The sequence below is a fragment of the Vulpes lagopus genome, chromosome 8 (genome assembly GCF_018345385.1).
Source record: "Vulpes lagopus strain Blue_001 chromosome 8, ASM1834538v1, whole genome shotgun sequence".
Lineage (NCBI taxonomy): Eukaryota > Metazoa > Chordata > Mammalia > Carnivora > Canidae > Vulpes > Vulpes lagopus.
The window spans coordinates 66,816,641-66,841,796 of record NC_054831.1 but is presented as its reverse complement, the minus strand read 5'-3'; the positions used below and the strand labels follow the sequence as shown (position 1 = coordinate 66,841,796).

At 38.2% G+C, this 25,156-nt stretch overlaps 1 protein-coding gene across 1 annotated transcript in view; it reads right to left on the bottom strand.

Moving 5' to 3' along the window:
• MYO3A (myosin IIIA) overlaps positions 1-25,156 on the bottom strand; it is a 226,976-nt gene that overhangs the window by 81,228 nt on the left and 120,592 nt on the right. The window contains exons 16-18 of the mRNA XM_041767407.1: positions 7,818-7,944; positions 2,804-3,014; positions 1,661-1,808 (exon numbers count right to left, since the gene is read on the bottom strand). Coding sequence (XP_041623341.1) covers positions 1,661-1,808; positions 2,804-3,014; positions 7,818-7,944 — 486 coding nt within the window. The remainder of the gene's footprint in view (positions 1-1,660; positions 1,809-2,803; positions 3,015-7,817; positions 7,945-25,156) is intronic.

The following is a 25,156-nucleotide window of genomic DNA, read 5'->3' as shown; positions in this document are numbered from 1 at the left end:
GTCTTAAATGGAGGCAAGGAGTTAAAAAAGATGGGGAGTGGGAGATGAGGGCTTGGGCATCACTAGAATGAAGGGGATGATTGAAATAATGGAAACAGATGATTTTTCTTACTGAGCATAAGTTAGCATTTAGGACAGTGATTCTCAGCCTTGGCTGTGCATTGGAACAGACTGGGAAACTTAAAAAGACCTTGATGCCTGGGTCTCATCCCAAGAGATCTGATTTAACTGCTCTGGGACAGGGTCTGGGCCCTGGGATTTGACAAAGATAACCAAGTCATTCTAATATGCAGCTGGAGTTGAGAACTACTTATTTATGGCATGATACAGGAGATGGTACTGGTATTTGGGATGCCAAAGGAGGGACTCTCCAGAAATGAGAATCTGTCAACAGGGCTGGAAATTACAGAAAGGCTTATTATGTAGAGACTAAAATGTTTCTGATACTAATAATGACGGATGAGATCAGCAAGGCCCATTCCAGTAGGATGGCTGAGGTCAGAGCCAGATGCTACAGACTCAGGGTACTCAGATGGGGAAGAAATCAATGCAATGAATACTGAATATGATTTCAAGAAATTTGGCTGTGAAGGGATGACAGAGGCCATGGCTGAGAGATAAGCAGGTTGGGGAAGGGCTTTTGTTTTTAATGATTTTTAAAGATTTCATTATTTATCTAGACTGAGGGATGGCACTAAGGGAGGGAGCAGAGAGAAGGGAGAGAGGGAGACAGACAGAGACAAAGCCAGAGACGGAGAAAGAAGAAAAGGAATGGATATTTGATAGGCCAGATCCTGGGCTAGATGAGAGCTGTGCAAACACAGATAAAAATCTCACATTTTTGTCCCTTTTCTTGGCCTAAGAAATGTCAAGATTTAAATGTTTTCCTTTGCTACCAGTGTTTTCAAAATGCAATTTTAAAGCAAATCCTCAACAAACCTAAATATCTGGAATCAAAAGAGGTTTATGTACCTCTGCCTTATCTCCAACTTAAAAAAAACTTCAGTTCTAATCATAAGCACAAAACAATTTAATATTATTAAAGGGAGACCAATGACATACTAAATGATAAAAAAATATGACCGTTTCTTTTAGACCTGACGAAATCGTCGAAGTAATTTTAATACGACAGCTTTGCCAAATGCAATTCAAGTAAGTCTCTGATTTTTGAAGCAGAATCATAAATTACACGCTGTACCCGGACAAAATTGCCGTTTTGTGGCATTTGCATCAAACCCATTATCTTGTGTTCTGTTGCCTAGTTACCAGAATTCTGAAGTTTTAACGCATTTTAGATGGATATTTAAATTTCATACAGAATTTCAGCTATGCAGTTTACAGAAAGAGAAACAGTTGGACACATCTGCTTACTTAAATTTCCAAAGAAACTTCTTTGTTTACAAGCCTCAGACTTGCTAAGTTTTGCAAAAGGGTGCATTGATTTTAGATGGAGGGCATTCAAGGTCATGCTTCAAGACACACCAAATTCATACTTGTTTTCTGGTTTTTTTTTTGTTTTAATTATGATCATGCATAAAAGAAAATCTTTCCTTTGTCTATATATTTGAGGCTTGAAATCGATGATTTAAATCCTGCTTCATTAGTACAATTCTGTGTATAACACACACATGCATGCATCTTTATAGTACCTTTGACTTACCTGTTCCCATGTGAACACATGTTGATTGAAATAATACTGAATTTGTTCATTTGCAATGTTAATGCACAGCTGCTCAAAGGAATTTTTTTTGAAATTTTCAAAGCCAAATATATCCAGAATGCCAATGCTCAGTTCATCATCATTCCCACTAGAAAATTAAAAAGGCATTATTTTGAGTTCTTATTTAGTTTCTTTCTTTTTTTTTTTTTAATTTTTATTTATTTATGATAGTCACAGAGAGATAGAGAGAGAGGCAGAGACACAGGCAGAGGGAGAAGCAGGCTCCATGCACCGGGAGCCCGACGTGGGATTCGATCCCGGGTCTCCAGGATCGCGCCCTGGGCCAAAGGCAGGCGCCAAACCGCTGCGCCACCCAGGGATCCCTTATTTAGTTTCTTAAGAGGGAATGTAAGGCAGGGTATCTTAGAGTTTTACTTTTGTGATTTAGCTAAGAAACTACTACCAAGACACAGAGTGAAAAATCTCTTCATAGAATATAAAATTAAAGTAGGTAACATTAATTTTAATATGTGAAAGATACATATTTGGTATTACGGAAATAGCTCCTATACTTTTTCCTGTGGGTTCATGGGTTCTACATCGCAGCCCTAAGTAACTCATGAATCACAGGGAAAACCTGGCCAGCCTTTTAGACATGGCAAAAATATGTTCAATAAACACTATAGCAGAAAAGCATAAATTCTGTGTAAGATTATCTTTATTTAGTCTTTCACTATAGAATAATTAAAACATCTTGCTAAAAATATTTTACTTTTAAAGAATTGTTATTTACTTTTGAGTTATTCATTCATAGTTATTTAATATAGAATAAATGGTAACCTGGAGAAAGATATAAATACATTTGAATTTATTTTGTAGTAAAGTACTTTAAAATGCAATTAAATACTATTTTATTATTTTTAAAAAAATGTTTTAGTTTTAAATAAAGTCCCAGGACTTTAAAAATTTTGTAGCTATCTGGCCCAATAAAGTGCTAGTAGGAAATAAAGCAGAGAACTTTAGCAATTAACTAATAAGAATTAAAAACATCTTCAGAGGGACTCATACATAAATCAGTAAATTGGAAAACAGATTTACATCACCTGACATTTGGGAAAAAAATGTTTCCATAAGAATGTTTACCTTGGTGATGTGCCATGCTTCAACAAGCTGTTAATGCGATTGACTATCCAACTAAAGAGACGCCCATATAAAGTTTTAGCCATAGCATCTCGGACATCGGTGGCTTTTTCTACGGTATTGGGTCGTATAATTGTTTCTCCTCTAGTGACCACACAGTGGGAGGTAAGAGCTTCTTGTAGCTCATCTGCCTGAATGCAAAGCAGAGAAGCAGCTAAAAAAAAAAGTAAAATAAACAGACGTGTTGTTAGAAAAAGTTCTGGCAATGAAGTAACTTCCCATTGAATGAAAGCATCTTAGTTTACCTTCTTCAAATGACCTGAAATAAATATGTGAAGAATTTATAATGTAAAAATAAGTTACTATTCAGTAGTAGTCCTGGCTCCAATCATTTTTCTCTATTTGGTCAAATGTAGGCTGCTATATAATATAATAATATAGCACAACCCAAACTAAACTGGCTGACAGGGGTAAATATATTTGCACAAGCCAGTGGTTGTTTATGTAATGCCAAACACAATTCCACTGAATTATGTTAAATAATTTAAAAGCATGATGAATAGATTTGGGATAATTTGGACACCATTATTATATACACATTTTCAAAATGTAGAATTTTTTAAAAGATTTTTTTAAATTTTATTTATTTATGATAGTCACAGAAAGAAAGAGAGAGAGGCAGAGACATAGGCAGAGGGAGAAGCAGGCTCCATGCACCGGGAGCCCGACGTGGGATTCGATCCCGGGTCTCCAGGACCACGCCCTGGGCCAAAGGCAGGCACCAAACCACTGCACCACCCAGGGATCCCTTAAAAGATTTTTTTAATTTATTCATGAGAGACACACAGAGAGAGGCAGAGACACAGGCAGAGGGAGAAGTAGGCTCCCTCTGGGGAGCTTGATGGAGGACCCCAGGATCCCCATCCCGGACCCCAGGATCACAACCTGAGCCAAAGGTGGACACTCAACCACTGGGCCACCCGAGTGCCCCACAAAATGTAGATATTAATTGGAAGTTTACTTAGACTTCAGGGGTACACCCAAACAAAAGTATTTTATGTAACTTCTGCAATATTGAATCAAAAAAGCACAAACCTTATGTTGACATTCATATATATATTTTTACCACACTACTTCTCAGTTATGTATTTCAATGATTAAATTTTGTTACAATGTGATGCCTGGAACATATATTCATATTTAATGATAATTAAATATCACAGGAATTTTAAATGAATAATACTGAAACTCAGTGAATAAAAATATTCATTTTTTAATACAATAAATATCTTTAATGCAAACTGTTACATGATAGACTATTTTTTAAAATCAGTTGTTCTCCTTTCAAATTACTTTCAACATTCTGAATTTACCTTTAGCATTTGGGACAAGCTATTTCTTGACTATGTGACTAAAATCAATGAACATTACTATAACTTTTTTCAGATTGCAGAAGTAATACAAGCTAACTGCAGAAATCTTACTTTGAGGTTAACATTCTGCATTCCTTTCCTTTTAGGGATGTTTATTGCCACTATTCTGCATATGTATTTTATCTTAATATAATTTCTCATTTTGTTAAATATTGCTTATAAACAATTTTAATTTGCTGTATAAAATTCTGTTATGTATCATATGAATACTTTTTACATTGTTGGATGGTTAGGGTGTTTCCATATGTTCATAATTATAAAGAATGCTGGGATAAATATTTGGGGCATGAAACTGTGTTCCTGTTTTGTATTATTGTCTTAGCATAAATTGCCTAAGTTCAGCAACTGGTTCAGAGTATATAAACACATTTAACCCTTTTGAGGTACACTATTTAGCTGCTCTTTATAAACTCTGAACCAATTACATTATTATCAGTCAAGTAAAAACCAGTAATTTCAATGCAATTTTATGAACACCACAGATTACTTTTGAAAATGGCCAATTTGATAGGAAAAAAATGTCTACTTTTCAATTTGTTTTTAACTGACTCTTAGTGAAGCCAAATACTTTTCTCCTTTTCACATTTTTATTAGTAATTTGTGGTTTTATTTTATAAACTGCCTTTTGTCATTGATATATTTAATTTTCCTAATCAGTTTAGAAGAGCTCTTTATAAGTCACAATATTGCTTATATATATATATATATATATATATATATATATATATATATAAGCCCAGGTTGGGCTTCTCTTTCCTGTGGTGTTTCTGCATACAGACATGCGGTACCATCAGCAGATGGCTGCCTTACCTGGGAATGGGGACCCCAGGGGGAAATGGGTCCTCTGATGGACAAAAATGCTTTTTTTTTTGTCCATGTAAATATTTTCTCTCACTTTTCACTTGTATTACAATTTCATCTATTTTTCTTGTATTAGTATGAAAGGCTTTGAATTTTTATGTGGCCAAATATGCATTTAAAAATCCTTTCTGCTTGGGGATCCCTGGGTGGCGCATCGGTTTGGCGCCTGCCTTTGGCCCAGGGCGCGATCCTGGAGACCCGGGATCGAATCCCACGTCGGGCTCCCGGTGCATGGAGCCTGCTTCTCTCTCTGCCTGTGTCTCTGCCTCTCTTTCTCTCTCTCTCTCTCTCTATCATAAAAAAAAAAAAAAAAAATCCTTTCTGCTTTTGTTTTTTTGCACGTAAAATTCTTCAAGTCTTTTCTCATCTCAGGATTAGCACTTTTTATGGTGTTTTTGCATTTAAATTGTTATAGGCTTGGAATTTATTTTGGTATATGGTGTATGACAAGAATTTGAATTCCCCCTCCTCCACTCAAATGGCTAGCTAGTTCACAGTCTCTACAACACTGACTCCCTATGGACTTGTAAAGACATTTCTGGATAGTGTCTCCCATTGATTAATATGTCTATTTCTACTCCTACGTTGTTTATTCATTGACATATATTTACTGAGGGTTTAACACATGCCAAGCATTAAAATTACTTGGGAATATAATGCTAAGTATAATACCTTGTAAGACAAACTTCTAGTTTTGATCATCTTTATCCAGAAGGAATGGGAAGCTAATTAAGAAATTTAAGTGGGGGGATCCCTGGGTGGCGCAGCGGTTTGGCGCCTGCCTTTGGCCCAGCGGGCGATCCTGGAGACCCGGGATCTAATCCCACGTCGGACTCCCGGTGCATGGAGCCTGCTTCTCCCTCTGCCTATGTCTCTGCCTCTCTCTGTCTCTCTCTGTGACTATCATAAATAAATTAATTAATTAATTTAAAAAAAGAAATTTAAGTGGGAAGATAAAAGGAGAGGGAGACAGGAGGAGAGCAGGAGGAGAGAGAAATTCAGAAAACCCACTGGTACATGTGTAAGTGGTTTCTGAATGAACTGTGGAGAATGGCCTGGAAAAGTTCAAGAACTGATACAGAATGAAAAATGGGGAGGTCCCTTAGCTCAGGTGATAAGTGATATTGTCTTTAGTGAGAATGATGATGGAGATAAAGAGAAGTGATCAGATTCAAGAGATATTTATAGGATTGAATAGACAGAACTGGTGCCTGATTTAAACAATGCACCCGCAAAAACATCTCAAAACATGGCTTTGGCGTGGAGATAATTCCTTGCAACTTTAATTATAAACCATTTTAAGTAAGTTAGCAAAATTTCTATTTTCCATGAATGGCTATTCCAGAAAGTGCTTTATTGAATTATAATGATATTCATATTAATACTAACCTTCTGTGACCCATATGATTGCCTCCTTCTATACAGAAATAGGTTCTCAATTATCAAAGTCATTTCTTAGTTTGGTAGTATACACTCATATCTACAACATATCTCTGTTGTAAATAATTCTATTCATGGCTGATAACTCTTCCAGTTATGATCAATGGTGAGATCTGAATCTATCATTGTAGTTTTCTGTTTTTGTTTTTCCTTCCACTTCTGATAACTGAGGATTGCTGGGAGCTATAGATCAGCCTGGAGCTACTGGCTCAAGGTCGCCAAAAAATACTAGATGTGCTGAACAAAGTTCAGCCTGGGATCTATGCTGATCTATGCCCAGTTCATCATGGGTTGGAGGGATCTCTATGGCTCAGAAAATAAATAAATAAATACATAAATACATACATAAATAAAATCAATCTAATACCTTCTGTGCCAATAACTAACTTTAAATATGAAAAATCAGAATATGTTCCCAGGTCCATGACAATCATTACATGACAACCTCAGTCCTTTTACCAAACTGGTTCCAGAGACACAGTGGGATAGAGATGATAGGGCTCTGGGGACAGGTCCAGACTGGGACGGTTGGTATCTAGTCCTCTGAAATTACCCTAAAACATCTCATTCTGATCCTGATTAAGTATAAATCAGAAAAATATATAAATTTGTATCATGATTCCCTAGGTTATGAATGAAACTTATAACAAATCTGGAATTATGGGGGTTTATGTTTATATCAAAATTTTTTTAATTGGGCATCTCCTATATAAAAAAAGCTATGCCATCAGAAGCTAAGTGGAAAATCTTAAGTTATTGTAATAATTCATCAAACTCTGCTAGTTAGAGAAAAAAAGCTGATCTGAAGCAAATCCCATGATGCACTCTTCTTATATAGAAAATCATCATAAAATCAGTCAACCCAGGATGAATGAGTATAAAATCCATCCAGTATGAAAATAAATATACAAGTCTTTATTACTTACAAAATTATAGAGATGCTAAGTTTATAAAATAATAATTTTAACTGTTTTCAGATCAGTTTACTAAATTTTAATGGTATATTCTGTGTTTTTACACTGACATGTAAATAGCTCCTAAAATAGTCATCAAAGCCTGTCTTTAGAAAGGCTTTCTGCAGTAATCAGTTAATTTGTAGGCATGATGATCTGTTTTAAATATTGGACTTCATAAACTTCATTTTACACAAATTGAATTAGAGTTTTCATTTTTAGGATTCCAGAAAAGTACAATTGCTTGGAATTATCCTTATAAGACACTTACAGTATTTCATTAGACACTTTTCAAGAGTTCAATTTTGAACAGAAGATAATAACACTCACAGTTCTCCAGAGCTGCATGACTGGAAATGTGGCTCTTGTCAATCTGGTGTTCAGTTGCTACAGAAGAAAATTCAATGTTGCCAACATTCAAGATTGCAGCCAGTATACTGTATATACTTCCAAGTTGCTGAAACACACCATAAAAATGTTAGCATCACCCTTTCCTGGAGTGACTATGGCCGGAGACAGAGTGGGGAAGAATCCCAAGGCTCCAGCATAAGAAGTCATCCAACAGATGATATGTCAGACTAAGAGACCCAAGTAGGCTCAGTCTCATTAGTTATTTTAATATGAGAGGTGAGCATGGTGCCTGTTACCCAGTGAGTGCTGAAAAAAATACTTTGTGAATGCAAATATGTATAAAAAATAGAAGGAGGAGTTCTCCTAGGAGGAAGTAGAAATATCTAATTTTTTAGGCCACAGATAAATCTATCTATGTAAAACTTAACTTCAGAACTTAACATGGTCACTCCAGATGTTCCTTTTTCTTGAGGCCATCTTAAAAGTGTGTTATATATGCAGAGAAAGGAGAGTTAAGAAAGAGAAATCCAAAGATCCTAGCACTAAAATCAAAGGATATGTGTGGTTTCAGTATAGGCATGAGAACTTTGGACTACAGCTTAGAGTTTAGAGTAGTAAATCCCTCTTATTTTAATATTTTATTTTATTAATTTTTTAGTAAAACCCTTTTAAATAAGGTACATGAAAAATACATTCAAAACCACACACATACATATCACTTGGAGGCATTTCACCAAGGAGTATGGTAATTCTACATGTCATTCCAACTACATTCAACATGCGTAAGATACAGGAAAGAGACAAAATCCTTTATTGTTTACTTATGCTGCGGCCTTTATTCTAGCGCAGCTCCTACTCTTATCAGAAATGATTATTCCAATCACTCAACATTCCAAGTCATGATAAAAACTGGATATGAAAAAAAAAAACAAATCAACAACAAAAACTGGATATGAAAAAGAATCTTCAGGGATATGTATTCATTCATATGTAACATATATGAATATATATTAAATGAACATATACACATTAAAATAAGTATATTTACTGAATGAATATTAAGATGTATCTGTACCTATCTATATATTCACTTATCTGATGCACATATATTTTATGCCAGGCACTGCTCTAGTCACAGGGAATTCAGGAGAGGCAGGACTAAGATATTTGTTTCCTTAGGGTGTTCAGGCAGCTGAGAAGGCAGACATTAAGAAAAGAAACAAATAGACAAACATGACATTTTCAGTAACAAAATGGGCTGTGCAAGAAATAAAATGTACAGGAGGGAGAGTGACTGGGAAGGGCAGGGAGGGTCTTTTTAGTCAGGGAGGTTAGGGAAGGCTACCCTCTGGGAGGCAGAGGTCTGGATCACAAGGAGATCAACCAGGAAAAGAATGAGAATCAGACTATTTCAGGCAGAGGACCAGCAAGGGCAAGGACCTGCCTTGAGGGAAGAAAGTCAGAGCGAGGCTGGAGGACATTGAGTAAGGGGCAGGGATGGTGTGATAGGAGCCAGGGAGGTGAGCATGGGCAAGATCCGCCAGGCCTCCTGGGCCTCCATAAAGAGTTTGGGTTTCATTTGATTTGTCATGGGAAGCCACTAGAAATTTCAAAGTTGGTAGTTGTGATATTTTAAACTGATGAGTCTGCCTACAATGTGGAAATGAACCGACTGGGGACAGATGGAAAAGTAGAATCACAGGAAGCTATTGTGGGATTCTAGTGAGAGATGGTGGCTTGGATTAGGACAGTAGGCAGTAGAGATGGAAAGTGGTAGACTGATTGGGGTACATCTTGGAAGCAAAACAATAAATATGCTGATGGGGTGGATGTGAATCATTTTTCTATGAAAATTCTCCTGGTGAGGAATGTCCATTTGTAATATGTATAACTCGAAAGGAGCAACCAGCATGAGCTTTAATGGCACGTGGAGAAATAAAAACAGCATCTGACATCCTGCAGATTTTTCTTGAGGAAGCTACAGGCCTTATGGATAGTCTACACCAGGAATACCCCATAAATAGATTGTTGAAAACTATGTTCCTTCAAAACTTTGTGTGTTTGTCAATCACAGACTGGAAAGTTCAGATATGTAAGTTCCAAAGTCATACTTTAGCAGGATTTAGAGATGCATTATAGAGAATAACAGGCTGAATCCATCAACATTTAATTCTTATTCAATTGTTTAGAATGACTGTATAATTTTTCTAGACTGGGGCTCTCCTTGATATCCTAGAATCACAATGCTCTTTTGGATTAAAGTTGGAGGCTCAGAAGACAGCAGCAAATGAGGGCCCTGGCTCAGTTTGGCTTGGGAGCTAGGCTGATGGGGCTCAAAGGGGCCTGACCTCAGGTACAGCTATGACCTTGACCAAGCACTTGGGTTATTCATGCTACAAAGACTAATCATCTCAAATGCTGGTTACCCCAGGGAGTGTAAAACAATTTTTGTTTGATGGTTAACAATAATGAGTTCAAGGACATTTTTTCATTTTATGTATAAAACTACCAAGGCATAAAGCAATCTACCAAGTTTCCATAATTGAATGAACTGAGATTTGAATCCTGATTGCCAACCCACTGAATGTGCTATATCTTCCCAGGAAGGAGAGTTGGTGAGTGACTTGCAGGAAAAGTGTACTCCAAGTGCTCTTCAGAGTCTGGAAAACATTCACAATTCCCTCTACATACTCCACCTCTTGCTATAGAGCTTTGTCTGTACTTGAGGAGGTTGGATTGCTGCTACTTTTGCAGTATCTTCAAGGACAAACACAGTTGTGGTTTGTTGGAGAGTCAGACCTTCATTGTTCTGATGTATCAGCCTCCAATCTACTCTACAGCTGCTCTGGACATTTCTGCTTTGCTTCTGTTCTTGTACACTAGGCTGATCTGCTAGGTGGACAGCAACTCAAAACTACATGTGTAGGGTGAGGTCACTTTTCTCTACACTGAGTTAATCTGCCTAAGGCAAAGCAATTCTGTTAGAAGTACTCTTCCTCTCCTAGAAGTTTATTATACTACACCTCTTACTCAATCATCCACCCATCCATCCATTCATTCATTCAACCGTCATCTGTTGACTATTAAGCACTATGTGAGATATTAGGTAAATATCAATAAATAATAATTTCTGCTCTCAAGCAATTTACATACTCATAAAACCAAAGGATATGGATCATTTCCTATACTGAATTTCTATATGGATCATTTCTATATATTTCTACTTCCTGTATTTTATTTTTTAAAAATTCAAGTTACTCAACTTAAATTTTTAAAAGATTTTATTTATTTATTCATGAGAGACACAGAGAAAGAGGCAGAGACATAGACAGAGGGAGAAGCAGGTTCCTCTCAGGGAGACTGATGTGGGACTCAATCCCCAGATGGGATCACACCCTGAGCTGAAGGCAGACGCTCAACCGCTGAGCCACCCAGGTGTCGCTCTACTTCCTCTTTTTTTTTTTTAATTTTTATTTATTTATGATAGTCAGAGAGAGAAAGAGAGGCAGAGACACAGGCAGAGGGAGAAGCAGGCTCCATGCACCGGGAGCCTGATGTAGGATTCGATCCTGGGTCTCCAGGATCGCGCCCTGGGCCAAAGGCAGGCGCCGAACCGCTGCGCCACCCAGGGATCCCTCTACTTCCTCTTTTTATTATAGTTTTTTTTTTTAAGTAACAAGCTTTATTTGTAGAGCAGCTTTAGGTTCACAACACAACTGAGTGGCTAGTGCAGAGTTCCTATGTCGCTCATGTCCTCCCCACTCCACACACACAGCTTCCCCCACGATCAACATCCTGCATTAGAGTGATACATATGTTATAATCAATGAACCTACACTGACACAGCATTATTACCCAAAGTCCATCATTTATATCTGAGTTCACTCTTGGTGGTGTACATTCTCGGGATTTTTACAAATGTATAATGACACATACCTACCATCATAGTATCATACAGAGTATTTCCATTGGCCTAAAAATCCTTTGTGCTCTGCCTAGTTATCTCTCTTTCTCACAACCTCTAACCACCACTGGTCTTTTACTATTTCCATAGTTTTGCCTTTTCAGAATGTCATATAGTTGGAATCCTACACTATATGGCCCTTTCAGATTGGCTTCTTTCATCAGTAAAGTGCATTTAAGGTTCCACCATGTCTTTTCATGGCTTGATAACTTATTTCTTTTTAGCGCTGAATAATATCCTCTTGCTGGGATATACCACAGTTTATTTATCCACTTGCCCACTGAACTTGACATCTCAGTTACTTCAAGTTTGGCAATTATGAATAAGGCTTCTGCAAACATTCGTGCACAGGTTTTTGTGTGGACATAAGTTTTCAATTCCTTTAGGTACATACCAAGAACCCTGATTGCTGGATCACATAGTAAGAATATGAGAACTCTTCCCATGGAGAATGTCACATGAAGAAGAACTTTTTTAAAAAAAAGACTTCTATTTTTTTAAGGTTTTATTTATTTATTCATGATAGACATAGAGAGAGAGAGAGAGAGAGGCAGAGACACAGGCAGAGGGAGAAGCATGCTCCATGCCGGGAGCCCCACATAGGACTTGATCTCTGGACTCCAGGATCACACCCTGGGCCAAAGGCAGGTGCTAAACCACTGAGCCACTCAGGGATCCCAAGATTTCTATTTTTAAGTCATCTCTACACCCAACATAGTGCTCAAACTCACAACCCCAACAGCAAGAGTCACAAGCTTTACCAACTGAGCCAACCAGGTGCCCCCTGCCACGTGAAAAAGATGCCCTCAAGGTGAGGCATGTGTAATCCAAGGATCACTAAGGATTGCCAGGGAATCATTAGAAAGTAGGGAAGAGGCATGGAGCAGATTCTCCCTCACAGCCCTCAGAAAAAAAACCAAACTTGTCACAGACTTCTAATCTATAACTGTGAGGAAATACATTTCTGTTGTTTAAATCATCACTCGATGGTGCTTTGTTATGGCAGCCCCAGCAAAGAAATATAGTATCAATGCTTTTCAATTAAATTTATGAATAAGATGTATGATCTTGGGATAATCCGTGTGTTTATTCTTAACTATCTAAAATCTTTAGATAATATTAGAGACATTGTTAAACAATCTGACAATGACTTTTGTGACTTGAATTTAAGCACTTATTTGGTAATACACTTATAATTTTAATTTGAAAAGCCTAACATAATTTGCTTGCAAATTGTATTCACATAAATAAGATAACATGATCTACTACATTAATAATTTTGAATGATCATATTTTCAGGGCTAATAAGCTTAGGTGCTTAAGATTCAGTTAAAGGACTAGAAAGTTTAGAAAGTCCTTATTGGTCCTTGTAAGATTGCTATGTCAGCCATTTAAAATATCTGGAAGATTGAGATGTACTAAATTTTTACATAGTTTCAGGCACTTAAAATACATAATTAATTATGTCCATTTCAGACAACTTAAGGTTATATTTATGAGTTAAGTGAGTGGAGTTGACCCAAAGTTGTTTCTATTCTTGTACAAAGATTGTTACATGCACAAATTGAAATAAAAGATGTAACAAGAGAATGAGAAGACAAGCCATAGAGTGGAAGAGAATATTTGTGAAAGGCACATCTGATAAAAGACAATTATCCAAAACAAAGATTTTTTTAAAACTCAACAGTAAAAAAACCAACCCAATTAAATTAACCAAACCAATAAAAAAAAAAAAAAGACCTTAATAGACACCTTACCAAAAAAGATAGAGAGATGGCAAACAAGCCTATGAGAAATGTTTTATACCATGTGTCATCCAGGAAATGCAAATTAAAACCATAAGGGGGTACCATGGCATACCTCTTAGATTGGCCAAAATCCCTAACACTGATATCACCAAATGCTGACCAGGATGCAGAGCAACAAGAAGTCTCCTTCACTGCTGGTGTGAATGCAAACGATTACAGCCACCTTGGTAGACAGTTTGATGGTTTCCTACAAAACTAAACATACTCTTACCATATAATCGAGCAACTGAGATCCACAGCATTTACCCAAAGGAATTGAAAACTTGCATTTTCACCAAGAGTGAATCCTAATGTCAATTATGGACCTTGGATCATAATGAGAGGTCGGTGTAGGTTCCCAAGAATTCCATGTTTTCACACCTTAGCTCCATTTCATGTTTCTCTTTTCCTCACTCTTATAATCTCTTCTTAGAACCTTGTAGTGACCAACCACTAGATTTCATGTTTCTAGAACATTCTCTGCTTGTTATCATGGAATTGATTATATTTTCTTGAAATTATGCTTAATGTATGTGTCTTCTGTCAGATTATAAACTCACTGAGAATAGAGATTATGCTTCATTCACGGCACTCAATTAATGCTGGTCAAGCTGTTTTCTTTTGGGTTGATTAAGTGACAGCAAACTTTTCCTTACCCCATTCAAGAGAGTGGTGAGAAAAAGGAAAATTCCTGGACCTCTAAGTAGGTGCCAATCACCACGGAGAGTGACAAAGTGACAGCGGCCCAGGGTGAGGGGGGTGGCACTACTCAGTCTAGTCCTGAGAGAGCCTAAATGCTGATGCTGCCATTGAGAAAGGGCAGAGAAGGCAGGATAGGGAGGATCACCGGAGCGGGTCCCCACAGGCCAGGATACTATCAGAGCCCACATTACCAGCCAGATAGGAACTGATGGGAGGAAAGGAGAAGCTCTGCCGTTAGCATTTGCTGTTGTTCATATATAAGGGATCTTAATATGTTCTCTGTATGTAGGTTGAATTTTGCACATACTTAAAGCCATAAAATGACATGACCAATCTGCAAAGATTAGAATAAAATTAAAGAGCTCTCAATTGTAGTTATCAAATCACAGATAATGACACTTACTGTACTGATAATGAAACTGTATCAGAGAGATTCAGTTATTGGTCTAAGGATACAGTGATAGAGACAAGCCATGCCAAGGACTTTAACTCACAGGTCCTGACTCCCTACTACAGAATTATTGTTATTTTAATTGACAACGTTCCTGGGTCCTGTCATTTATTTAATTCAGGTCATTAATGTTGACTAAGTTATGATATTCTAGAGTTATAACTTATTTTATGCATTTTGAATGAAGACAAGTAGGTATCCACTTATTTTTTTTAAATCCTTATCAGATGACTAAAAAGGACTGATATGCCTCTCTCATCCCAGCCAAAACCAAGTTTTTAAGATGAAGCATTTCACAGAAATTCACTTAAATATTAAAAAATTTCTTTCATACATACTATTTTTCATAATAAAAGTGATAACTCATAGTCCAAAGAAAACGTATTAGATTGTTATTTTAGACATAAGAAATGGAAGCAAAATTAAAGTAGACAAAGGTATTTTCATCTTAGACTTAAGACATGACTGTGCAAAGAAAAACAAATAAAAATTCCTGTCATGACATAGTAAATAGTGTCTCTAAAATAAGTTGAATCATAAAACTAGTATTCATTTATTTTAAAACTGGCAGGAAAATGGCTTAGGAAAGTCATATGTTTTAAAAACTTTCAGAGTTTTCCAGTTTGGGTGATTTTTTAGAGAATATGTGATTTTGCTTTGCCTGCCGTTCCTTTGGATTATGCTGACTCAACCAGTACACAAGTGAACTGAGCCCCTAGGGATCTTTAAAGGAACACATAGACTAGGTGCTATCAACATCAGAGAATGATAAGGAGAGAGAGAAAGAAAGAGGGAGAAAGAGATACTCATCTTGAAGAATCACTGCAAGTATGCTGCAGTGAAGTGTGAAGGCTTCAAGCTGTGCTTGGGGAATGTGAGAATCATACTACTCAACTTGATATTAAAAGCTGCCTAATTCCAAAATGGAACTGAAGCAGCCATTGACATAGGACATACCAACAAAGCCAGTGGGATTTAAAAAAAAAATCAGGATTTGGATAAAAAGGAAGTAAATATCTACTCAGTTTAATTCTACTGTCTCCAAACCTGAACGGTCTGCCCTGCTAGGTCTCAGAGTCTCTGCTCTTGGATGGGAGACACCACATCTTAGGAGAGCCGCCCTGTACTTGATTAAGAGTCTTCATAAGATATTTAGCAGTGATTGTGCTTCACTCCAGAAACAGATTTTTTGTTCCTTTATTCTAAGCTGTGTGTTTAGATGTTTGCATGTTCAGCAAACACTGAGTATGTTTAAGTTTGGAATATTATGTTTTAGAGAAGTGAATTATAATTGTCAGTGGATGTTAACTGTACTGGTTTCATTTTAATGTTACTAAATATCGGTCTCCCAAGCAAGAGAAAGGAGCTGAGCCAAATATATGTAAAACTCTGCCTCTAATGAGTGGGGCTTAGAAGTAAACAAACCAATTAAAAATAATTCTCTGCTTCTAAGATAGCAACCTATGGGGGAGGGAATTGCTAAAAAGATCAGCTCTTCTTATGATGACAAAAGTGGGGAAAAGAATACAAAGAGATCCAGCCCTGGTCAGAAGCAGGAATTGCCTGCCTGGTGTAAGACATGCTTCCAGTTTGGAGAATGCCCTGAGATGCAGTTAACCTCTGATGGCATGTGGTCAACTAACAGGGCCAGACCACAGTCCAAAGAAGCATCTATCACTAGCAACATTCATCTTATAACCAAGGACTGGAGAAAAAGGTAGGGGGCTCCTTTTTTCATTACTCACTGCACCCACAAATAAATTGGCTTCTGCTTTAAGAGCCAGGATACCTGCAGGGCTTAAGTCTATTTGTCTCCACAGGTATAAGCAGTGGGTAAGGGCTGGGTTAGGGAGGAGGAGTGAAAGGGGGAAGAACCAGATTTGAATGTCAGTTTTGCCAGTGAGGAAGGTGGGCCCAGGGAGGGACTAGGGTCAGGGTAGAGTTAGGGCTAAACTAATTGGTACCATGTCAGCCAGTAGAGCTGCAAACATCTTATTTTTTTACTCATGATGCAGCCAATCTAGGATTATACAATGTTGAAACACTTAGGGGAGGACAAGATCTTGGTCCTATAAGCCAGAGAGCAAAAGACCCAAGTGACCACCTGTGATGCTTGGGACATCAGAAGTAGAGCATAAGAAGGAGACCTGGAACATGGCTGAAACTAATGCGTCCCGAGTCAGGGACCTCCTCACTCAGAGCTGAACTGACGACAAACACATTTACCTACAACAATAAACTATTTTATTAGGAATGTGTTAGGGTTATCTGTGACTCTGGATATGACAGTTTATTCATTGTTCCCAGAAGGTAGTCAGGTTAGGTTAACAGTTTTCAGCATGACACGATGCCACATCCAGACCTCAGAGCACATACAAGGGTGTACACCAGTCTACTTTTTATGTGAGATGAACACGGTAAACTCTATTCACTTAAGAATCCCTCCATGGTCAAACTCCTTTGCCATCCTCATTGTCTCTCTTCCTGCTCTCCATCAAAGGTTGCTATTGGTCAAGTCAATTCTCCCATCCTCATATACCCATCCAGTCATCATGCAACTTTTGTTGTGGTTGTCTTCTCTTTTGTGAGGGCGGGACAGGGAAATGAGATTCATACACTGGCCACTATAAGAAACAGGCATCTTGTCTCCCAGGAGAAAGCTCTTCACAATAACATAGCTAAGAGCAGAGTAAAAGCTTCCTCCAAAACCTTCAGGAATCTTATCAAACAATGGATTCTGTGTCCCATTTATAGCCTAAAAGCTATCTAATGCACTGACAGAGAGAAGGTCTGTCACATTAGAAAAAATTAACTCTAAAAGTTTAAGTGTTTCCTGATGGACAAAGATTATCTTGGTTTTATCCAAACCTACCATGAGGGCCTAAAGGTAGGGCCCTAATTTTAAGTCAAAAGAAAAGCTATTTATCTCTACTTCTTTTCCAGCCTCACTCAATTGGCAGAGATCCAACTTCACTCCTTAGATTCCAGGTCTTGAGAATATCCTCCCCACTGGCTTGCAGCAAGATACCCAATGTGCAGCCAAAAGCTTTTAAAGAGAAAGCAAGAGTATATTACTTAGTGGTAACATCTTATAGCTCCATATTTGGAGAAAATGCACGTGGCAGCAAACTTTGTGTCAAGAACATGCACATCTTTAGAAATACTATTTTCTGGAAAGCAAATGGACCAATTGACTAAATTATTGTTGAGTGCCTTCCCTTTAGAAGGGGATAGCTCTGCCTTAAAATGATGAGTTCAATAATTTCACTGCACATAGTTTGAATGACTTTTGTATGTCACTTCTATAGCACCTCTACATTTTATATCCTGCTGATAAAATTTTCCAAATTTCTGAAGATTATTTTCCAAAGTTATGGGTATTATTTTTAGCTCAAGCTCTTAGTAGGGATCTGATAACCCAAGGAATATCAGTAAACTTCTTAAACAGACACATTAATTTTTAACGTATTAGGAGTGTCATTTATAAAAATGAAATTAAAACTCAACAAACTGCACATTACCTTCCTGAAAGAGTTCATCTAAAACCCTGATTCACATTCAGAGTGAAGTGATAGCTTTTACCCCAGTATCAATTTAACACACTAAATAGTAAACTGTTAAGAGCAGAGACCTAAAGCTTCTTGAAAAGCCTTTAGGAGTCCCTTTGTTACAAAAACTAAAAATATACAATCCACTGCATGAAAGAAATCTTTATGACTTAAGCCCTACATGTCTTCATTATTAAATAGGTATGAAGAGGGGATTCCTGGGTGCTCAGTGGTTTAGCGCCTGCCTTTGGCCCAGGGCGTGATCCTGGAGTCCCGGGATCGAGTCCCAAATTGGGCTCCCTGCATGGAGCCTGCTTCTCCCTCTACCTGTGTCTCTGCTTATCTCTCTCTCTGAATCTCTCATGAATAAATAAATAAAAATCTTTTTAAAAAGTATGAAGAACCAAGTATTCTCCTTTAGAAAAAGTCCAACAAAAGACTCTAAGTGACTAAATTATTAAAATATAAAAATAACATGGAAATCAATAATATAGACAGTGAAAAAAGTTACAGGATGGGTAACTATATCAAATAGCTGCTGTTTTAGTTTTGTTTTTAAGACTGAAAAATTCTTGTAAGCCCAATTAGAGATTAGGACAGTAAGGCCAAATATATATGTATTTACGTGAAAGATAACACAACCAGAATAGATTAAAAGCATAAGAAAAAAGCATCGGTCATATCTTTGGTATCAGATATGATGATGATTTCTTAGGAAAGAACAGACAGCTACCCCCCCCAAAAGATTTAAGTAGGTAATTATCATAGAAGAATCAGGTGATTTTAAAAAGGCCCAGGATCAGAGGCACACACAGCTCAGTTTTATTTAATCTTAACTCAAAGTTTTTTTTAATAAATTTATTTTTTATTGGAGTTCAATTTGCCAGCATACAGAATAACACCCAGTGCTCATACCATCAAGTGCCCACCTCAGTGCCTACCACCCAGTCACCTCCACCCCCTGCCAACCTCCCCTTCCACCACCCCTAGTTCATTTCCCAGAGTTAGGAGTCTCTCATGTTCTGTCTCCCTTTCTGATATTTCCCATTTATTTTTTCTCCTTTCCCCTTTATTTTCTTTCACTATTTTTTTCTTTTTTAAAATTCCCCTAGCTATTCGGGGTCTTTTCTGATTCCACACAAATCTTAAAATAATTTGTTCTAACTCTCTGAAGAAAGTCCATGGTATTTTGATAGGGATTGCATTAAATGTGTAAATTGCCCTGGGTAACATTGACATTTTCACAATATTAATTCTGCCAATCCATGAGCATGGAATATTTTTCCATCTCTTTGTGTCTTCCTCAATTTCTTTCAGAAGTGTTCTATAGCTTTTAGGGTATAGATCCTTTACCTCTTTGGTTAGGTTTATTCCTAGGTATCTTATGCTTTTGGGTGCAATTGTAAATGGGATTGAATCCTTAATTTCTCTTTCTTCAGTCTCACTGTTAGTGTATAGAAATGCCACTGACTTCTGGGCATTGATTTTGTATCCTGCCACACTGCCAAATTGCTGTATGAGTTCTAGCAATCTTGGGGTGGAGGCTTTTGGGTTTTCTATGTAGAGTATCATGTCATCTGCGAAGAGGGAGAGTTTGACTTCTTTGCCAATTCGAATGCCTTTAATGTCTTTTTGTTGTCTGATTGCTGAGTCTAGGACTTCCAGTACTATGCTGAATAGCAGTGGTGAGAGTGGACATCCCTGTCTTGTTCCCGATCTTAGGGGAAAGGCTCCCAGTGCTTCCCCATTGAGAATGATATTTGCTGTGGGCTTTCTGTAGATGGCTTTTAAGATGTTGAGGAATGTTCCCTCTATCCCTACACTCTGAAGAGTTGTGATCAGGAATGGATGCTGTATTTTGTCAAATGCTTTCTCTGCATCTGTTGAGAGGATCATATAGTTCTTGTTTTTTCTCTTGCTGATATTATGAATCACATTATTGTTTTACGAGTGTTGAACCAGCCTTGCATCCCGGGAAAAAATTATACTTGGTCATGGTGAATAATCTTCTTGATTGTTTTACAAGTGTTGAACCAGCCTTGCATCCCAGGGATAAATCCTACGTGGTAATGGTGAATAGTCTTCTTAATGTACTGTTGTATCCTATTGACTAGTATCTTGTTGAGAATTTTTGCATCCATGTTCATCAGGGATATTGGTCTCTAATTCTCCTTTATGGTGGGGTCTTTGTCTGGTTTTGGAATTAAGGTGATGCTGGCCTCATAGAACGAGTTTGGAAGTACTCCATTTCTTTGTATCTTTCCAAACAGTTTTACTAGAATAGGTATGGTTTCTTCTTTAAACGTTTGGTAGAATTCTCCAGGGAAGCCATCTGGCCCTGGACTTTTGTGTCTTGGGAGGTTTTTGATGACTGCTTCAATTTCCTCCCTGGTTATTGGCCTGTTCAGATTTTCTATTTCTCCAGTTTTAGTTTTGGTAGTTTGTGGTTTTCCAGAAATGTGTCCATTTCTTCTAGATTGCCTAATTTATTGGCATATAGCTGTTCATAATATGTTTATAAAATCGTTTGTATTTCCTTGGTGTTGGTGGTGATCTCTCCTTTCTCATTCATGGTTTTATTAATTTGAGTCTTCTCTCTCTTCTTTTTAATAAGGCTGGCTAATGGTTTATCTATCTTGTTAATTCTTTCAAAGAACCAACTCCTGGTTTTGTTGATCTGTTCTACAGATCTTGTGGTCTCGATTTCATTGAGTTCTGCTCGAATCTTTATTAACTCTCTTCTTCTGCTGGGTGTAGGATCTATTTGCTGTTTTTCTCTAGATCCTTTACGTGTAAGGTTAGCTTTTGTATTTGAGTTCTTTCCAGTTTTTGGATGGATGCTTGTATTGCGATGTATTTCCCTCTCAGGACTGCTTTTGCTGCATCCCAAAGGTTTTGAATGGTTGTATCTTCATTCTCATTAGTTTCCATGAATCTTTTTAATTCTTAATTTCCTGGTTGACCCTTTCATCTTTTAGCAGGATGGTCCTTAACATCTATATGTTTGAAGTCTTTCCAAACTTCTTGTTGTGATTTAGTTCTAATTTCAAGGCATTATGGTCTGAGAATACGCAGGGGATGATCCCAATCTTTTGGTATTGGTTAAGACCTGATTTGTGACCCAGTATGTGGTCTATTCTGGAGAAAGTTCCATGTGCACTTGAGAAGAATGTGTATTCAGTTGCATTTGCATGTAAAGTTCTGTAGATATCTGTGAAATCCATCTAGTCCAGTGTATCATTTAAAGCTCTCGTTTCTTTGGAGATGTTGTGCTTAGAAGACCTATCGAGTGTAGAAAGTGCTAGATTGAAGTCAGCAAGTATAAGTGTATTATTATCTAAGCATGTCTTAATTTTGGTTATTAATTGATTGATATATTTGGCAGCTCCCACATTCGGGGCATATATATTGATGATTAAGTCCTCTTGTTGGATAGATCCTTTAAGCATGATATAGTGTCCCTCTTCATCTCTCACTACAGTCTTCGGGGTAAATTTTAGTTTAGCTGATATAAGGATGGCAACCCCTGCTTTCTTTTGAGGACCATTTGAATGGTAAATGGTTCTCCAACCTTTTATTTTCAGGCTGTAGGTGTCCTTATGTCTAAAATGCATCTCTTGTTGACAGCAAATAGATGGGTCCTGCTTTTTTATCCAGTCTGACAGCCTGCGCCTTTTGATGGGGTCATTAAGCCCATTCACGTTCAGAGTTACTATTGACAGATATGAGTTTAGTGTCATCATGATACCTATTCAGTCCCTGTTTTTGTGCATTGTTCCACTGGACTTCTTAAAGGGGAGAAATTTTAAGAGTCCTCCTTAAAATTTCTTGTAGAGCTGGTTTGGAGGTCACATATTCTTTCAGGTCCTGACTGTGTTGGAAGCTCTTTATCTCTCCTTTTATTCTGAATGAGAGCCTTGCTGGATAAAGTATTCTTGGCTGAATATTCTTCTCATTTAGGACCCTGAATATGTCCTGCCAGCCCCTTCTGGCTTGCCAGGTCTCTGTGGAGAGGTCTGCTGTTAATCTGATATTTCTCCCTATAAAAGTCAGGGATTTCCTGTCTCTTGCTGCTTTAAGGATCTTCTCTTTATATTTGGAATTTGCAAGCTTCACCTTTAAATATCGAGGTGTTGAATGGTTTTTATTGATTTTAGGGGGGGATCTCTCTATTTCCTGGATCTGAATGCCTGTTTCCCCTCCCAGATTAGGAAAGTTTTCAGCTATGATTTGTTCAAATATGTATTTGAACCTCTATATTCTGGACCTCCGTCACTTTCAGCGCCCTCGGGAACCCCAATTAAACATAGATTTTTCTTTCTCAGGCTGTCACTTATCTCCCTTAATCTATCCTCATGATCTTTTAATTGTTTTTCTCTTTTTTCCTCAGTTTCCCTCTTTGCCATCAACTTGTCTTCTATGTGACTCACTCGTTCTTCCACCTTGTTAACCCTCGTCGTTAGGATCTCTAGTTTGGATTGCATCTCATTTAATTGATTTTTTTTCATTTAATTGATTTTTAATTTCTGCCTGATTAGCTCTAAATTCTGCCATCATGAAGTCTCTTGAGTCCTTTATGCTTTTTTCTAGAGCCATCAGTAGCTTTATAATAGTGTTCTGAATTGGCTTTCTGACATTGAATTGTAATCCAAATTTTGTCACTCTGTGGGAGAGAGGACTGTTTCTGATTCTTTCTTTTGAGGTGAGGTTTTCCTTCTAGTCACTTTGCTCAGTGCAGAGTGGCAAAAAACAAGTTGTACTTGGAAAAGGAGAAAAAGAGAGAAGAGAAAGAAGAAAAGAAAAAGAAAAAAGAAAAAAAGAAAAAGAGATAAAGGGGAGGGAGCAAACAGAAATCAAAAAAAAAAAAAAAAACAAGGGGGAGTATCCTCTGATTCTGTACACTGTAAATCCCTCGACTTCCCCTGGAACTTTCCAGTGTTGCTTGGTCAATAATTTGTTTTTCCCCTGTCTGTCTAGCTGGTATTCTGGGGAAGGGGCCTGCTGTGCTGATTTTTAGGTGTAGCACTTGGGGGGAGTTGCTCAGCCCCTGCCTGGTGCAGGGCTCAGTGAGTGATGTTTATCCTGTTTATCCAGTGAGGCCACTGTGAGGCTCAGTGGGGGTTGTTTACCCTGTGAGGCTGCAGGAGGAACAACCACAGTGGCGGCAGCCAGCTCTGGAGCCCTGGAGTCAGCTCCCTCAGTAACTACAGAGCTCTGGGTCTGCAGGGGCCTTGATGCTCTGGGGGCGGGGCCTCTGATCTGCTCAGCTCCGGGCAGGTGTGTCCTTGCTCTCCTGGGCCCTCCTGGCCTCTGCCTGTCCCGGGGGGAGGTCAGATCCTGGGCTGTGTCCCCGGTGCCCTGTGCTCCCGGGCCTGCACTGGATTCGCGCTCCCAGCCTGGCAGTCCCCTCTCTGTAGAGCCACAGCCTGAGCCCCTCTGAGCTGCCCCAGGGTCCAGCCGCTCGGGCTGTAGCCCTTTAGGGCGCTCGGCTGTGGGGTGTGGTTCACTCTCCCCAGGGCGCAGGTGCTCTGTTAGTGTTCCTGGGAGCCTGACGGCATCCCCGCCCCTCTTGGGATCCTGCTCTAACTCCCCCTTGGATGCCTTTTGTTTCTTTATTTCTTTTTTCCCCATCTTCCTACCTTGATAGAAGTGTGAACTCTTCTCACTGTAGCATTCTAGTTGTTCTCTCTTTAAATCTCAGGCTGAATTCGTAGATTTTCAGGATGATGAAGGTTATCTAGGTAATTTGGTGGAGACAGGTGACTTGGGGACCCTACTCTTTCGCCATCTTGCCCCACCCCTCTCTTAACTCAAAAAAAATTTTTTTTTATGATAGTCACACACAGAGAGAGAGAGAGAGAGAGAGGCAGAGACACAGGCAAAGGGAGAAGCAGGCTCCATGCACCGGAAGCCCGACATGGGACTCAATCCCAGGTCTCCAGGATCGCGCCCTGGGCCAAAGGCAGGCGCTAAACCACTGCACCACCCAGGGATCCCCTTAACTCAAATTTTTAAAGACCACTGTAGCCCAATCTTCTCAGGTGATAGGAATAAGTTGGGGTGCTTATAAAAGTTCCCAGATGAATATGTCTCTTCCTTGGATATTCTTAGGTCCTATACTTGGATAGGACCCAAGTATCTGTTTCCAGTTGTCTTATGTGACAGAGAGACTGAGAGACTGAGAACTAATTTTAACTCTGATTTAAACTTTTTAAAAAAGATTTATTTTTGAGAGAGAGCATGTGCACAAGTGTGCGTGCATGAGTAGGGGAGGAACAGAGGAGCAGAAGAGGAAGAGAATCTCAGACTCAGTGGTACTGAGTGGGGAGCTGGATGCAAGACTGGATCCCAGGACTCTGAGATCATGACCTGAGATGAAACCAAGAGTCACTGACTGAGCCACCCAAGCACCCCTCTGATTTAAACATTTCTAGGCAAAGAAAAAAGATTAAAAAGTTCACTGATAAGCCTTTAATATACAAATCTGATCAAGATATAAAAGAAAACTAAAACAATAGATAAATTCCATTGTTATATATATAGATGCAAAAATTCTAAATAAAACACCAAGACATGGAATCCAGAAATCTGCCAAAAGAGAAGTACTATTTGATTACATTAGATTTATTCCAGAAATGTAAGGACACTTATATATTAAAGAAGTCTATCAACATAATAAGTGATATCAACAAGCTGCTACAGAAAAATATGACTATGTCAATTGATGATAAAAAGACATTTGATAAAATTCTCCAGGATTCCTAATAACTGCCCTATGCAAAGCAATAATAAAAGGAAATTATTGTGATAAATGCTCTTTATCAGAAATAAGAGCAAAACACTAAAACCATTTTATTTAAAATCAG